Raw genomic sequence first — 16,004 nt, 5'->3', positions numbered from 1 at the left:
TGCCATCTACTAGTTCAAAGTTGCAGCCTGCGGTGCAAAAATGAAGGACGGTTTGTTGGCTTTGTAATGGAAATGTTCACAATTTTTGACATTCTGGTTGCCCAAATCACTCAGAAACTGACTGTTTAGATCAAAGGTTGTTTTTAAACCTCTTGGTTTAAAACTCTTGGTTCTTCTTTTCCTATAAGTACCTTCCTTCTTCCATTTACATTTACAGCATTCGGTAAATGCTGTAAATACAAAAGTGCTTAAGTCTCTTTTATTGAATGCATGAACTTTGGTTCACTACGTTACAGACTTAAGATACCATGATCCTAAATCACTGTTCTTCCATACCTTCTCCTGTCCTGGTCCTTTCAAATGTCTTTCCTTCAGACGGAAGGTGACTACATTGTTTATGAGAACTCTATGACATCATCGTATGAAGTGGGTTTTGGTCCTCATGGTGCAATCACAAGAGACAACTCTTTTGAGTGAATCTTGGTCATCATATTGTACTGATCTTAAAATGGTTTCCCAACTTGAGTAAGGCTAATTTTTAGCCGATTAGTCATTATTCAGGCTAATGTTCCAGTGCAGATATTTGGCTGCAGCAGTGGAGGACTTAGTGGTAGATGTGAACACACCTCCTAGTCTGTAGTCATTGAATTGAAGGGGAGTTTTGGGAAAAGTCTGATTTCTAAATTCAGCTCATTCCAGCTACTGTGTATAGCTCATACTACACCGAACCTGACTACCCTCTGACCAAAAAGCCAAGCAGATCATAAGGAATATAAGGTCTTTTTCAAACAGTCTAACTAAACTAGAAACTAAACCCTACTTGATGTCTTTCATCATGTGTTTAGAGACTTAGGACAATGGCTGTGGACTGTATAGTGCAGCTGCTACCACGTAGATTAGTATCTATTATGGCTGTTTTGAGACAAAAGTCAAAAACAGCATCGTCGTCTTCAGATTCCGAGGCTGTAGTGAATAAAATGAACTCTCTTTAACAAAGTGCCTTGGTATAATGTTATGGTGAAATTGCTTCAATGACAACTAAAGGGTTTTTGCTGTTTAAGCTGAGTTAAGCATACAGCATCTATAGCTTGGACACGACCCCAATCTGTGCTTCGCAAGTTCTTAGTTCACACATCATCCAGATATTAAATGGTTTCTAGGTTTAGACCGCCACTACACAACAACATCAAAAAAAAAAAAACACTACCACAAAATCTAAATAAAGACAAATGCAGTCATCGTGGTGTTCTTACAACTTTATTTACAAATGTACACTGTGTAGAATGAGTACAAACACAGAACATTTCGTCCGACGCTGCTGCTTAGGCAGTGACGCTTCCTTTCTCCTCCACTTTGGGAAATTCTATCTTCATGGCCATCAGCGACTCTGGACAAATACGGCATTGTGATGTCTGAGGCAACGCTCCAGCTAAAGAGCTTAATTTGGTCACACTGTGAGAACTTACCTTCTGTGTAATCCACATCCGCAGAGGTAGATGCTAGGACCCAGGCCAAGCTTACCAACAGAGTGACTACCAGATGAACAATGATCCAGGGATACAGTATACTGTGTTCTGAACCAGGCAGCCTGACGGGGAAATGCGACATGGTTTGTTTGTTAAGGAGGACAATTAAGCAACATGAATGTTAGTGGTTTAAAACACCCCTGCGATTGTTTATCATTCCAGATCTACATGTTAATTCATTAACAACTCATATACTGTATACTCCAACGTGGAGCTCCACTGAAAAATTAGTGGACGTTGACAAGTCTGCCTTTATTCACTGGGTCGTTAAGGTGTATTACGTAGAAGACTCACCACAGTGAGGCGTTCACGCTGAGGTGGAGATTAATACGATCACTAGTCATCTGCTGGCTTAGAGACAGGACCAAAGCTGAGAAATACACTAGAGAGAGAGAATTATACAGAAAACTCGGTGCAGAACTGTACATATTTTTATAAATAACTCTGTTAGAGAATAGAAACTCACAGAAAGAGGCGAGTGCCACAGGATCGAGGGTGAGGAAACTCCTGATGGCTGTCGGTATGCTGGCAAGATTCACTCTGTTAAAACAGTCATGTTTTAATATTTGTGCTTTAGGGCAGAGATTAAACAGATGTCATCTCCACAAAACACCTTGTCCTACCTGTCAAAGGCTGAAACAGTGCTAAAGGTCAGGAGGAGGTAAAAAAGGCACTGTGCGGGGTATGCCAGCGTGTAGTACTGCTGCAGTAAGTTGGGCAGAGCGCTCATCTGGTCTCCAGCCAAAATGTAGAGCACGATAATATTCCAAACAGCGAAACCGGCTAGAAAGCCGTGACAGAACAAGCCGAGCACCCTTCAGGAAAGAAACGCTGGGTATATTGAGTGTTATTAGCAGGAGAAGCACTTCATAGTGTGTGAGGGGGATATTTATACAAGGCCCTGCATATCACAAACCCACCTGAAGCCACGGTGCACTCTCATTGACACGTCTCTGGTGGTCCACGTGGACTGGACATCCGTGAAATTTTGGTCCATTTGATTGCTGGTCCCATGCCGAGCTGTACGATCAGCAGGCTGGAAACGGCCTGAAATCACACACACAGACAGCTATTTGAGATTCTATAAATTCTACAGACACTATACAGTGATTTGCATAAAATCTGGGAAAAGGTTCAAGGAAAATGTCAATCAGGCTTTGATTATTAAAAAAAGGTTTTTTTTTATTATTGGATATATTAAACCATGGAAAGTATATCACACAACTACATCTGCTTAGAAAAGGCTGTCCAAAAAAATTGGACAAAGAAAGTGTGAACCTACGTCCTCTCTCGATGAACACCTTGGCCACAGGCTGACTTTGACCCTGAGGAGCGGAGAACAATGCATTCTGGGGGATCGGTGCCTGGGAACCCGTGATGATGTCATCATCTTCCACGTCCAGGTCATCATTCAGCTCCTTTTCAGGCACTTTAGGCTTCGCCCTGTAAAGAGAAATACAGACAAGTGAATAAAGAATTTTAATGGACAACTAACCTTTTTTTTTTTTTTTTACTGATGACTCACTTCTTCTTCTTTATCTTCGATTTCCGCGTCGTTTCTTCGTCCGAGTTCTGCGCTGCCATGTCACCGTTCAGCACCAGGTTAGCGTGATCGCCGTCCTGATCTGACCAATCACAGCGTGCCAGCATCACCAAATGAATCAATGCTTTACCTAACGAACAATTACCTTATGCTGTTTTGTGATATAAGACGCACCGACTGCCTCAGCTTTCTTCTTCTTTTTCTTCCTCTGAGGTGGGTTTTCAGAAGGTTCTGGCGTTAAACGCTCTCGGCTTTCTGATAGTCTCGGACTGGCCAGGCCTCCCATCTCGAATGCACCATCTCCTGAAGTGAAAGGGCCACATCACATTACATAGACGCTTTATGCTTCTTCAACAGGAGAGGCACTTCTTATCATCTTAAAGGGGCGATCTGCAAAGTTGGCCCTGAATTACTCATGTAATTTCAAAAGTACTTAAAAAAATATTGCATTCATTCATGGCTTTAAAAATGATAAACTCTCATTAAGATATTATTTTATATGACCAGTATCTGAATGGCATCAAATCATCTAACCATCTATAAGAGTCATAAACCTGTGGTATTTAAATTTGATTTGATTTGAATTGTAAAAAAAAAAAAAAAACACTTTAGGTTCCCACCTTTAGGAACTGCAGCCACATCCGTGCTCTCCTCCGGTTTGGCTTTCTTTTTCTTTCTCTTCTTTTGTACTGGCATTTCGTCTGGGTCGAAGAACAGCAAAGATGAACAAACCACAGGGTTGTGATAGATTATTTATCCTGAAGCCGGAAATGAATTCCAGTGTTGATGAAATGTCTCCATATGCTCTTATAGGAAATTTTTAACTAAAACTAAATACCATAATCCTGTTGTTGAATAATAAGTCAGTCCTCCAGGATTTTGCAATATTGTGAGATGCACCATGAGACGCATTCATCCAAAGCCCTCTTCCATTCATGTATATTGGCATCTAAGCTCCTGTCTATGCAATTTCACCAATTCAAAACAAATTCACCAATTTGAAATTCAATTTCAAAAAATTCACTAATTTTTTGCAAAAAAATTAAATAAATAAAAGTAAAATCAAGTATTTTTGTCTAAAAATCTGACATGGAATCCTGGAGGAACTAAATTCTTAAAATAGCACAGTCTGAGGTTATTTATTTGTTATATAAATGAGCCGGTTTTCTTCCCTACTGAAGATGACGTACTAACCTGTTGTATCTTGGCTGGTTTTAGAGCAGGGCCGATGCAAAGTTGGAGGAGAGAAACAAATAGATCAAAATCACTGTGCACTGACAACAAAGTAAAAGTAACATCTCAACATTGACTGCGGTGCTTACCTAGGCAAAGGTGGCAATGCACGTGGACCCCGCTAAAAAAAAAAAAGTCACAATGTCACATCTCCGATTACACATAGAGCACCAGGTATAAAGCACTGAACTATTCTAGCCATCTTTTCTCTCTCACGCACTGGTATGTGATGGCTTCAGAAAACTCACCAGTTCTATTAAAGATCAATGGTGAGAACGTAACATTACACACAGGCGTGTGCATGGATTAGTGCTGAGCTAAATTTAAGGCCAGGATTACACCAGTACTTACTTGAGCTTGCTTGAGATTAATGAGCTTTAAATTACCTTTTTTTTGGTTATTATATTTTTAAAAAATAAATAAATAAATAAATAAATAGATAGATAGATAGATAGATAGATAGATAGATAGATAGATAGATAGATAGATAGATAAATAAATAATGTTGCTTTAGGGTTAGTTAATAACATATCTATAATATATTCTTTCTGATATAATCTTAAAGAAATCGAGTCGACTCTTAAAGTAAGAATATATTATACATATATTATTAACTAACACTAAAGTAACATTCTTTTTTCTTTTTTTTCTTTTTATATAATAATTTATTATTAGCTATATATTAGTTAATAATATATCTATAATATATTCTTGCCGATATAATATTAAAAAAATCGAGTCGACTCTTAAAGCAAGAGTCGGATCTTATTGAAGAGGTGAGCCGAGTGAACTGGTTTACTGAAAAGAGTTGAAATTATCACTCGACTCGGAATCATTATTCATTCAACTCCGAAATTGAATCCTTAGCTGATTCACGAGCAAAACTGGGTTATTCATTTTCGGCCTTTTAAAGTTTATTCAGAATAAGCTTTTATAGATCAACACAAATGCGCAATTCTAGCCAAAACATTAAACATAACCTGTTTCCAAAGTTATTCAACACGTAGAATCAGCACTTTAGCATGCAAAGCTTACTTTCTGTACGTGTGAAATTGGCGGTAGGTCTCTTCTTCTTGTGCCGTTAACCTACATTACAGAACATTTATGAATATATAAATGATCCTTAAAAAAGAATCGTGTGATTAACGTGTTTACAACAAGCTAGCTTGAAGGCTAACTCGGTCAACCGACCGACTTGCTAACAACATCCTTGTTTTCTTTCGACTCACTTTTTCGTCGTCGGGATCCATTCTCATTTTTATAATAAAAGAAAACAACACTTTTGTCAAATCATAAATCTTTGCTTTTAATCGTCGTGAATTTTAAAAAGGAGCGCTCCATAAAGTCAAAACAAAACCGCAGAGATTTCAGAGTTTTCAGCCTTGACGAGGTTAAGTCCCAAATACATCCATATAGTGCATGTCGTGCCCTAGATATGACGTAGACATTAATTCAGTTCGTACCCTAGCTTGTGCACTTCTGATGCTATTGAAATGCTATTTGTCGTTTGCCATTATGTTGTTTGTTGCCCTTGGATACGGAACGGTCTCTTCCGTGTCACGTGAGGTTTATTTTTTAAAATCTGGGTTATAAAGTAAATAAACTTTATTATTATAATAATAATTATTGTTATTATTATTATTATTATTATTATTATTATTATTAGTAGTAGTAGTATTGTTATTATTTATTATTATTGTTGTTGTTGTTGTTGTTGTTGTTGTTGTTGTGTATAAAAATCTATTTTACGTCTTTAGCTTTTCATCCAGAAAATAGGAAAGATGCAAAAGTATCTGCAATGATACAGTCAGTAGTTTGATCTAAAAATGTTGTGCAATTAATTTATTCTAAAAAAATGTAAAAAGTGCAAATAACATTTTAAGGAAACTCAATATAACAGAATATACATTTTTCTGGAAGTGAATTGTATGAAACAAACGATCACATGTACAGTAACATGTTCACACAAGTTCACACATCTCAGCTCCACTCGAGAGATTCTTCACAAGACAGTGATTTTACTCCACTTATAATGATCTGATTCATCTCATGAGCTTTTTGTTGCTATGAGTGGCCTTGACTATAGAAGAAAAAACCCTAAGCTGAGCCCTTAATGTCATGTTTCTTCAGTCGGTTTGATCCATGAGGCAGGAACCCACTGTGGCTCTTCCTGAGCTCTCCTCACCGCCGCCATCAGCCGAACGCAGGACGACTGCAGGCCATCGTTCACAATCACGTGATCAAAAAACTGACTGTATTGCTGTTCCATCCTGCAGCCTGCCTCCTCGAGCTCATAAAAATCTTCATCCTGTAAAACAGAAATAACATGAAGGCTTTCTACACCTTCTTCTTTCTCCTAAGGAATGTTATTATTTTCGTTAGGCAATTTGGTTCTGTGTGTGATCACACAAACCCACCTTAAACGGTCGAGTGGTGCAGTAATTAGTCACCTGGGCGTTGATCCGTGTTCGTTTCATTTGGGCTAAAGGAGGAGGTTTTATATAGATGATGTATGCTTTCAGCTCAGGAGTCCGCACTGATGGAATGGCCTGAGGTGTAAACAATAATCAGAGGAAATTTTTGAATATTGTTTATTATTTGATAACGAATCAATATCAAATATGTATTTGACTATAGGATAAAAGTTTCAAGCTCACTTTTGGATCAATATCAATGATGCAGCTCTTCCCAGCACCCAGAACATCCTTCACCGCATCCACACTGGTGCCGTAGAGGTGACCTCTGAATTCTCCGTACTCCACAAACCTAAGGAAACAAACACGTCCCTGCAACAACTGAGTATAAATCCTTCATATTGTGTTAAGGGTCAGCAAACCTTTGTGCTTGTCTACAAACACTCATATAGTGTGTGAAACCACCTGTTGTTGTGCACCATGTTCTCAAACTGATCTCTGCTGAGGAAGTGATACTCTCTCCCAGGCTCCTCGTACATCTTCCGTGGTCTCGTCGTGTCTGTAAACGCAAAAAATGCACATGTGGTGCAGAATCAAGACAGACAGACTTCATGTTTTTGATGATCAGAGGTGTGAGAGCGAGGGCAAACTGACGTGGCGTGGGTCCCAAGAAGGTCCTCGGGTTGATCTCGATCAGTTTCTTGCGCAACTCATTCACACCGACTCCAGACGGTCCTGAGAGAACCATACACACCATATACACGAAGTTGAAACACACAATAACAGACACAGAAGAGGTCTAAAAATCAGTTGTTAGTTAAAAAGGCACACACATTACTATTATATATTATATATTACTATTCCTAAGGATGTAGTAGCTTCGTGGTCAAGGTGTTGGACTGTTGATAGGAAGGTTACGTGTTTGAATCCCAGGTCCACACTCAATTGCTCAGTTGGATAAAATGATATGAAATGTAAGTCGCTCTGGATTCACTCACCGAGCAGGGCAATGAGGCGGTGTGTGTCCTCTAAATGGCGCTGGTATCGCACCACATCCTCATATGGGCTAGTAAAGAAACTGGTGCAGCACAGGGAGCAGATCAGGCCTGAAACTCCACCCTGAACCCTGCGCCGACGACACACACGCAGACTCCTCCGGAAGCCAGCTGAGACACACAAACAGGTAGAAATTACACATACCAGCAGATATACGATTTAAATTTAAAGCAATAATAATATAAAGTACAACTTAAATCCAGATGTTGTGCTGCAGTTTTGCGATCTAGATGTTGACTTTTGCAGAAAACTCGACTGTCGAATTCTCTTCGTTTTGTTTAAATTTGTCACTCCCTAACTACTGTCACTGCTTGGTGTGGCACATACAAAATATCAAATATAATCATTATAAAACGAATTAGAGCCTAAAATGGAGTTATACAGAAATATATCCTCAATTACATTCTTTAATACATTTTCATAATAATAATAACACTTTATTTATAAAGCACTTTTTTAAACAACCAAAGCTGAACACAAAGTGCTGTACATCATAAAATACAGATAATTACGTAATTAAATAGTAACAAAATAAAATAAGAACAGTAATAAATCAGAATTAAATAAAAAACAGGAAATAGAAATGCGTTTTCGACCGGTTTTTAAATAAGGATTATAAATTATTACATTGTGAAATTATGAATTGTGATTATGGATTCTGAAAATTAATAAATTAATTTACATTCATAAAAGATGCTTACCGAGATAAATGCCATCGACGCTGGTGTTAAACTCGTTCTCATCTGAAACCAGGGGGAAAAAAGCATATACTCTCTCACTCTCTCTCTCTCTCTCTCTCTCTCTCTCTCTCTCTCTCTCTCTCTCTCTCTCTCTCTGTGTGTGTGTGTGTGTGTGTGTGTGTGTGTGTGTGTGTGTGTGTGTGTGTGTGTGTGTGTGTGTGTGTCTGTTAGATAAACAGTACAAATAAAAAGGTGATGATTAAAGTGTACTCACCCTCCTTTAGTTCTTCTTCACAGTCACCAGTCAGTGAAAAAGATGGAAAATTAAGTCTTTAAATCAGCAATAATTTACATTGAGTATGATTTAGTCTATTTTTTGTATTCCAACAACAATTGGCATGCTTACCAGATTCAAATGCTTCCTCATCTAAAAAAAAAAATAAGAATAAACCTCATTACCCTCATTAGCGCTACACTGAAATTATTACAAGGATTTAAAGATGAAGATAAAGATACCTGTTTCTACGACAGACACATCTATAGCATTCATGTCATCCTCTGAACAAAGTAAAAAATATCCATTATATTCCCATTTTTAAGGCTTTTTATTCATAAAAATAACATCGATTAGCGCTTCTCACCTTCATCCACTGCGCTCACTTCAGATTAGCACAAAAGAGCCAAAAGATATTCTTTAAAACTTTTTTTAACAGTTTTATTCATTCATTTTCTACCACTTATCCGAGCTACTCGGGTCACAGGGCACACACACTCTCATTCACTCACACACTACGGACAATTTTTCCAGAGATGCCAATCAACGGTAAATCAATGGTAGGCATGTCTTTGGACCGGGGGAGGAAACCGGAGTACCCGGAGGAAACCCCCGAGGCACAGGGAGAACATGCAAACTCCACACACACAAGGCGGAGGCGGGAATCGAACCCCCAACCCTGGAGGTGTGAGGCGACCGTGCTAACCACTAAGCCACCGTGCCCCCCTTAACAATGTTTTATTTTCTCTAAAATCTATTTTCATCAATATGTCAAAGAATTGATATGGTTAAGATAATTTATATACTTACATATTTTATTGCAGGTGTGAGGCTGTGACCACCAGAATTCTTTCAGATTCCTTGACACCCACAGCAGATGATGTGAAGTGTTAAACTCTTTTATATACTGTGTTTATAAAGATTATTGAGTATATTAAAATACCTCTTTTAACCCCTGACCTCTTGAGCATGCAGGCAGAAGGGATAAGTCCAGCACACGTCGAACTGCACGGTACTTTCTTCGCCTGCCACCAGAGGGCATCAGTCTGGTCCACTATCTCCAGCAAGGTGCCCTTTCTGAAGGCCATGCCAGCGTCCATGCAAGGGATACCAGGGTCTTGGTGGGGGTTGTAGTCCACCATGGCTCGCACAAACAGCTATGGTGGAGACAAACATGAGTGCAAAGAGAGAAGGAGTAGGAGTTATTTAGAAAAGAATAACCTTTAACCGTTGATCCGATGCTACCATAGTAAAGTATAAGAAAGAAAAAATAAATAACTGACCATGGTCTTGTTGCTGACTGGTCTGTCAGTAATCGGGACGACCTTAAACATAACGGTTCCATGTGAGTGAGCCTGTTTGCAGAAGACACGACGTATCAGGATATAGCCATGAAGCCGGCACTTTACACATGAAAAAAAGAGAATGGAATTTAAAATTCCGAACCAGTATTTTTATTATCTGCTCTGGTTCGAGTCCAAACACAGGATACCCGTTCACCTCCACCAGTCTGTCTCCGGCATGCAAGAGACCTACAAGAGGACACAGAAATGCTAATAATGCTTGTTACATCTGACAGGTTTCCCCAAAATCACAGTATCTATTCATAAACTTTCTGTAAATTCCATCCATTTATCCAGTCGACGTCCCTCTTATCCTAAACAGGATCACAGGGAGCCTAGTGTCTATCCCAGGGCACAAGGTACAGTAGGGGAAACCCTGGGGTGCAGACTCATCACAGGACACAATCCCACACTCATTTAGTGAAGTGTTGTGACATACATTTAACCCAGTTCTCTGTTTTTAACCCATCCAAAGTACACACACACACACCCTGTGAACACACACACAGAGCAGTGGACAGCCATTTATGCTGCGACGCCCGGGGAGCAGTTGGGGGGGTGTTCTGTGCCTTGCTCAAGGGCACCTCAGTCATGGCCGGCCCAAGACTCGAACCCACAACCTTAGGATTAGGAGTCAATCTCTCTAACCATTAGGCCACGACTTCCCACATACCATGGACACGACTTCCAATCAGAAATGCCAGTCAGCCTACAATACATGTTGTTTGAGTGGGGGATGAACACAAAGACCCTAGAGGAAACCCCTGAAACATGCGGAGATCATGTACACACACAAACACAGGATAGGGGTGGGAATAGAGCCCCCAATCCTGGAGGTACAAAGCAAACATGTTAACTATTAAACCATTGTGCCCCCATACTGTAAATTACCATTGATTAATATTGATATCACTGGTAACTGCAGCACTTGTACCCGATTCTGGTCATGGAGAACCCTTGTGTCCAGCACCATCAGCTAATACTTGAGTTGATGTGGTTGTAGAGTTCAGTACCAATGATGGAAACCTGTTGCCTGTGGCTTGAAGTCACATGCGTTACATGTGAATATGATCAATACGGCATGGAACTTATCTTACCACTGCGGTCAGCCAATCCTCCATGAATAACTCGAGCCACGTAGATCTCTCCTGTCATTTCATCTCTCCGTATAGTCGCTCCCTGTAATGAATGAATGGACTTATTTAGGCAAAAGCGTATTATTCAAATTATTACTTCTAAACGATGGTCAAATGTTCAATAATGAAAAAAAGATGAATGAGTGTCAGGTCTGGGAAGATGATAAATGAGATGAATAGCATCCAGACTAGAGTGGGTGATAATGAGGACGTGGAGGACGATGAGAAAAAGACAAGCGGAAAAATGAAAGAAGCAGACATGTTACTGTATTAAAGTGGGACACGTAGAAGGGAAGAAATAGAAAACCACCTAATTTCTTTCCCTTCTTTTTCCTCCGATTATGGAAACACCCCATTCCAGCACTACTATCCCTGTTGTTTTGTGGTGAGCTGGACAGCTGCAAACTATTGGACACATTAGAGTGTCTGTTATCCTGATGCCTTGGAGATGTCAAGGGGAGCTTGAGTTGGCCTTTGCCTTTAGATGAGGTGGTGCTGGGGAAATTCTGAGATGACATTGGCTGAGCTGGACAAACAGAGCTGGAGGAAGAAGAAAAGGAAGATGCAAAAGGAACGTAGGAAGGGCAGTGAAAATGGCTAACCAAGTCGTCAGGGGGATGAGAATGCCAAGAGATGTTTTTCACATCAGCTCGCTGCATGTTATCCAAAGAAGGAACACATAAATCTGCATTTCCACACCAAGGAGATGCTCTGTAGTCATAGGTCTTTCCATCTGTAGATTCCCCAGAAGCTGAAGCTTGTGATGCCAGTGCTGTATTCGTAAGTTTTTCCAGTGACTGTGTCAATAAGAGAAGCACCTTTGCATTTTCCTGCATACTCGCAGACATGCACTCTGTGGCTGTAACCATCTTCTGACTAAGTATCTGGATATCCAGACACTCCCGCTTGGCCAGATCCACTCGAGAGCTGGTTGGTGCCTGCATCACTTGATGCTGGTGAAAGGGGCTTGAAGGAACAGAGCGTACATATCGGAGTACTTTAGGTGGAAGGGGAGGAGATTGAGATATTTGGGTCCATGTAGAAAGAATGGCATTAGGTGTTGGAGGAAGAAGTGCAGAGTCATCTTCAGCATCCATGTCTTTGGTAAAATCTTGAAATCCAGAACTATACCCTCTAGAAAGAACTAGTGAGTGAGTGAGACCCCTGTCCCAGCATGCACTAGTTTGCTGGAAATCAGGTAAAACTCCAGGTGTGCTATTTAATTTCTGTAAGGTCTTCCTTATTGAGGGTATTTCTTCATTAGCCACACTTTGGGACTCTTTGTTTGGGATGAGGGCTTTGGTGTCCCTTTGGCTATGGATCCCCCTACTGACGCCATGATCCTTTACAGGATACAAGACTCAAGTTATTCATCAAAGCACAAAGTGTCAGAAAGATAATGTGTGGAAGACAGTTTGACCTAAAGTCATGCATTAACAAACTAAGCATCCCATGTCATGTTTTTACACTTTAGACAAACCTACACTGGTAACTGCAGAACAGGCAAACAAACACACTTCCTCAGGAGATGCTCACCAGAGGTTGGTTGTTCTTGACCATGCAGACGATCCTCATGGCCTCCTCATTGTTGTCCAGGTCTTCGGGCAGTGGAGGCAATACAGGCTCATAATCCTTCAGTCCCACAACATCGTGGGCTGAGATCAGAGCCTGAAACAACATGCAGAAACAATGTATATTCAGATAAAGCTCTGGAAGCAATGTTTAACATCAAGAAGAAAATTAGGTTTTTGCTGTTTCTTGGTATGGCAACAAGCTGAAACTTTTAATATACAGTGATCCCTCGTTTATCGCGGTTAATGGGGACCGGAACCCCTCGCGATAGGTGAAAATCCGCGAAGTAGGATTGGCCCTAAGTTTGACCTTTTCGCTGATGGTCATCATCTTCCTCTTCCTCTTGGGCTCACTAGAGGAATCTTTCGCAGAGGCACGGCGCTTAGGAGGCATCGGAGGGCTTAACGAAAAGTTAATTTCGAACACAATACGCGAGACACAGTTGACAGCGTGAACGAGAGTGGCGAGATACAACAAGGGAAGAAGCTGGGAGAGGATGCGATGATGTGCAGCCAATCAGCTCAGATCATATGCCTTGTCTGAGTGCCCGTGGGTTTGTACAAAGCCTCTGAGAGAGGTTTCTTTCTTTCTTTGCATCCTGGGAAACCGTTTTTATTTTTATTTTTCGATGAATATTTTTGAAAAATTAGCGATGCACTGAGGCCGCGAAACTTGAACCGCGAAACTTGAATCGCGAAACTTGAACCGCGATTTGGCGAGGGATTACTGTACACAGAAATTTCAAACTCCGACATCTAATTTCAAACTCTAATGGACCATGTTCATTATAGAATTGTACTTACTATTAGCACTAGTTACCTGCATGTGGGGCTCCATGAGTAGACGGTAAAGTTCTCTGGCCTCATAGGATGGGTACAGCAGAGCTCGTAAATCTGACAGAATCTGAAACATGCCATATGTATATACGGTCAGGAGTAGTTAATTATTTGTATATTCCTGCCTTTTGTGAGAAAACGAAAACTTGAGGTAAGCTAGCAAAAATATTCAAAACATGAGAGTTCTTAACCTCAACTGTGAGCCCAGAGGCATAGGAGAGATACGGGGTTGCTGAGTTCCTCAGATATTGCTGTAAACACTCATAAATCTGCAGATAAACAGGTAGAAGGAGAGAGAGAGAGAGAGAGAGAGAGAGAGAGAGATCTTGATTCTGATTGGTCAAAAGGTGTTCTGAGGGTATTTCAAGCTACAAAGCAAATGAAAGGATTTTATTAATGTACTCATTTTAACATGTTAGTCTCCAGCCTCAGAAAATGTGGGAATAGTGGTAGCTTTGAGGTTAAGGTGTTGGACTACCAACTGGAAGGTTGTGAGGTTGAATCCCAGATCCACTAAGCTACCACCACTGGTACCCTGAGCAAGGCTCTTACTCCTTATTTGCTCAGCTGTATAAAATGACATAAAAATGTAAGTGGATAAGAGCGTTTGCTAAAATGCCGTAAATGTCAAATAAACCTCAGGGTGCTAAGAGTAACTCCAGATTGTGGTCATACCCTGTTGATTAGTTTCCTATTCCAACACCCCAACCCAGTTTACTCTTTACATAACTGACCTTCAGTAAAGACTGTAAACATGGAGCATTCAGGAGACCATGTAACAGTTCAGTCCGGTTTATGTCCTTGCCAGAGTCCTTCAGTTCTTCGACCACGTGAGACAAGATCTGCACAAGATCTGCATGTGGTTTGAAGCAGATATTTCAAGAAAAGATTGTGGGTGAGATGGATTACTGTCATTACTAGTTAGTGTTCTAGCTATAAAAATGCAGAACGTTCAAATCAAACACAAGACACCGAACACGTCCCGGCAAATCAATAAATTGTACAAAACTGGTTCTTTCAAAGGTAAGAAACCATCATGATTTAAATGCATCACATCTCATACCCTCTTCTTCTATACTGAGCAGATCCACTTTAGCTCCATTCTCCATAGCTGGCTTCAATGTCCTGAAATCTGAAGTCTGGATGATTTCACATCCGAAACTGCACACAATAATTCACGTCTTTGTTACAACACCAAAAAAATTAAAACAAGCATAATGTGGGTAGCTCAGTGGTTAAGGTGTTTGACTACTGATCGGAAGGTCATTGGTTTGAATCCCAGGTCCACCATTGCCACTGCAGGGCCCCTGAGCAAGGCCCTTAACCCTCAATTGCTCAGGTGTATAAACTGAAATAAAAATAAAGTGTCACTCTATAAGAGTGTCTGCTAAATGATGTAAATGTAAGCAGTGTATGTGTTTGAGTCATTGCATGACTTTGCTTTCTTCCTTTTGTTGGTTTTCCTGTACACCATGTAACTTTTAACTATAGATGAATTGTGAAATAAATCCACAAATCATGGGTGTACAAACTTTTGCATTCAACTCTAGTTTGCTAAAAGTTTGCAATGCACTCATTTCAACTGTTCGTATTTTCAGTTGTAACATTTTATACAGGGACTAACACGTGTTTATTTGTTTGTTTATTTATTTATGTAAGGAGTCTCCAGTGCCAGCGAAAAGACACATGACAAGACATTCAACATTAAAGAACACTGTACTGTAGCTAGTGTCCAGAATCTGTCTAAAATTAGATTACAGAGTTATCTATAGTTGTTTACAAGGTTGCCTTTAACCTTGAAGTCGGAATAACATTCATTCACTTTTAGATTGTATTTATAATAAAATCCCGTACACAGTGTGGTGAATTAACCTGCAGAGCACCTTCATTCCTATGAGAGAATCCGTTTTAAATGAACGTCTAAGTTTCTACAGAGGAAGCTACTTAAGCGACAAATCATCATTTACCTTTTTCTCTATCTATGTCCTCTATGTCCTCTTCTCTCTCTCGTGTCCTTTTCCAGTCCGGAGCTGAGTTTAGACCAGAGAGAGTTGTGTTAGGACAGAGCGTAATCCCTCTCTATCCTTAATCCCACGCAAACAGGACGAGCGGGGGAGGAGATTAAAGCGTCTGTAAGCGATTTTTCTTAACGGTTACACTGTTTTACATCCTCATATCGATCACTAATATTAAAAAGCGTATGATGATAAAATGTGACTCAACCGATCAATTGTTCCTATACCGAAATAAAATAAGTTCTATTCATGTTAAATGTAGAATATCTAGTTGTTCTTCCGTTGTGTATTTTGGGAAAGGTTTAAAGGTTTAATTTGGATGAAAAGAAAAACCTTAAAGCAGGGGTCTGCAATCTCATTCAGTACTCTGTAAGGA

General features: G+C 40.1%; 2 protein-coding genes across 7 annotated transcripts; both read right to left on the bottom strand.

Moving 5' to 3' along the window:
• Positions 1 to 1,241: 1,241 nt before the first annotated feature.
• tmem237b (transmembrane protein 237b) lies at positions 1,242 to 5,740 on the bottom strand. 6 transcript variants are annotated; one of them, XM_027159655.2, is made up of 14 exons: positions 5,532 to 5,740; positions 5,338 to 5,388; positions 4,392 to 4,423; positions 4,264 to 4,277; positions 3,690 to 3,770; positions 3,244 to 3,369; positions 3,052 to 3,151; positions 2,809 to 2,969; positions 2,447 to 2,573; positions 2,150 to 2,341; positions 1,993 to 2,066; positions 1,821 to 1,908; positions 1,467 to 1,588; positions 1,242 to 1,387 (listed from the first exon to the last, which is right to left on the bottom strand). In XM_027159655.2, the coding sequence occupies exons 1-14, from the start codon at positions 5,556 to 5,558 to the stop codon at positions 1,323 to 1,325; spliced, it is 1,260 nt and encodes a 419-aa protein (XP_027015456.2). In that variant the 5' UTR covers positions 5,559 to 5,740; the 3' UTR covers positions 1,242 to 1,322. The 6 variants fall into 6 exon arrangements, with proteins under 6 accessions (XP_027015456.2, XP_027015455.2, XP_047670373.1 ...); XM_027159654.2 differs by having other exon boundaries at positions 3,244 to 3,372; positions 5,532 to 5,732; XM_047814417.1 differs by lacking the exon at positions 5,338 to 5,388.
• A 303-nt stretch (positions 5,741 to 6,043) lies between these two features.
• Positions 6,044 to 15,502, bottom strand: mpp4b (MAGUK p55 scaffold protein 4b). The gene is made up of 22 exons (XM_047814121.1): positions 15,486 to 15,502; positions 14,677 to 14,774; positions 14,348 to 14,466; positions 13,805 to 13,882; positions 13,597 to 13,680; positions 12,742 to 12,873; positions 11,167 to 11,248; positions 10,173 to 10,258; positions 10,010 to 10,081; positions 9,687 to 9,883; positions 9,537 to 9,586; positions 9,094 to 9,111; positions 8,969 to 9,010; positions 8,859 to 8,879; positions 8,727 to 8,741; positions 8,474 to 8,515; positions 7,715 to 7,882; positions 7,371 to 7,451; positions 7,182 to 7,275; positions 6,960 to 7,068; positions 6,720 to 6,851; positions 6,044 to 6,610 (listed from the first exon to the last, which is right to left on the bottom strand). Exons 1-22 carry the CDS (start codon positions 15,500 to 15,502, stop codon positions 6,419 to 6,421), a joined length of 1,929 nt encoding a protein of 642 aa, XP_047670077.1. The 3' UTR covers positions 6,044 to 6,418.
• Between the last annotated feature and the right edge of the window lie 502 nt (positions 15,503 to 16,004).

This window comes from Tachysurus fulvidraco, chromosome 5, assembly GCF_022655615.1.
Source record: "Tachysurus fulvidraco isolate hzauxx_2018 chromosome 5, HZAU_PFXX_2.0, whole genome shotgun sequence".
Lineage (NCBI taxonomy): Eukaryota > Metazoa > Chordata > Actinopteri > Siluriformes > Bagridae > Tachysurus > Tachysurus fulvidraco.
The sequence above is the reverse complement of the archived record's forward strand: the minus strand, read 5'-3'. Positions and strand labels throughout refer to the sequence as shown.

Bases quoted from the DNA above. Each gene is read 5' to 3' on its own strand.
- mpp4b (XM_047814121.1), bottom strand. The intron at 14,467-14,676 runs GTATGAGATGTG...AACCACATGCAG, and splicing joins GCTCAGTATAGAAGAAGAGG to ATCTTGTGCAGATCTTGTCT. The intron at 7,069-7,181 runs GTGGTTTCACAC...TTGTTTCCTTAG, and splicing joins AACATGGTGCACAACAACAG to GTTTGTGGAGTACGGAGAAT.
- tmem237b (XM_027159654.2), bottom strand. From the start codon at position 5,558: ATGAGAATGGATCCCGACGACGAAAAA. The intron at 2,574-2,808 runs GTAGGTTCACAC...GTGTGATTTCAG, and splicing joins GGTGTTCATCGAGAGAGGAC to GCCGTTTCCAGCCTGCTGAT. The intron at 1,909-1,992 runs GTGAGTTTCTAT...CTCTCTCTCTAG, and splicing joins TGTGGCACTCGCCTCTTTCT to TGTATTTCTCAGCTTTGGTC.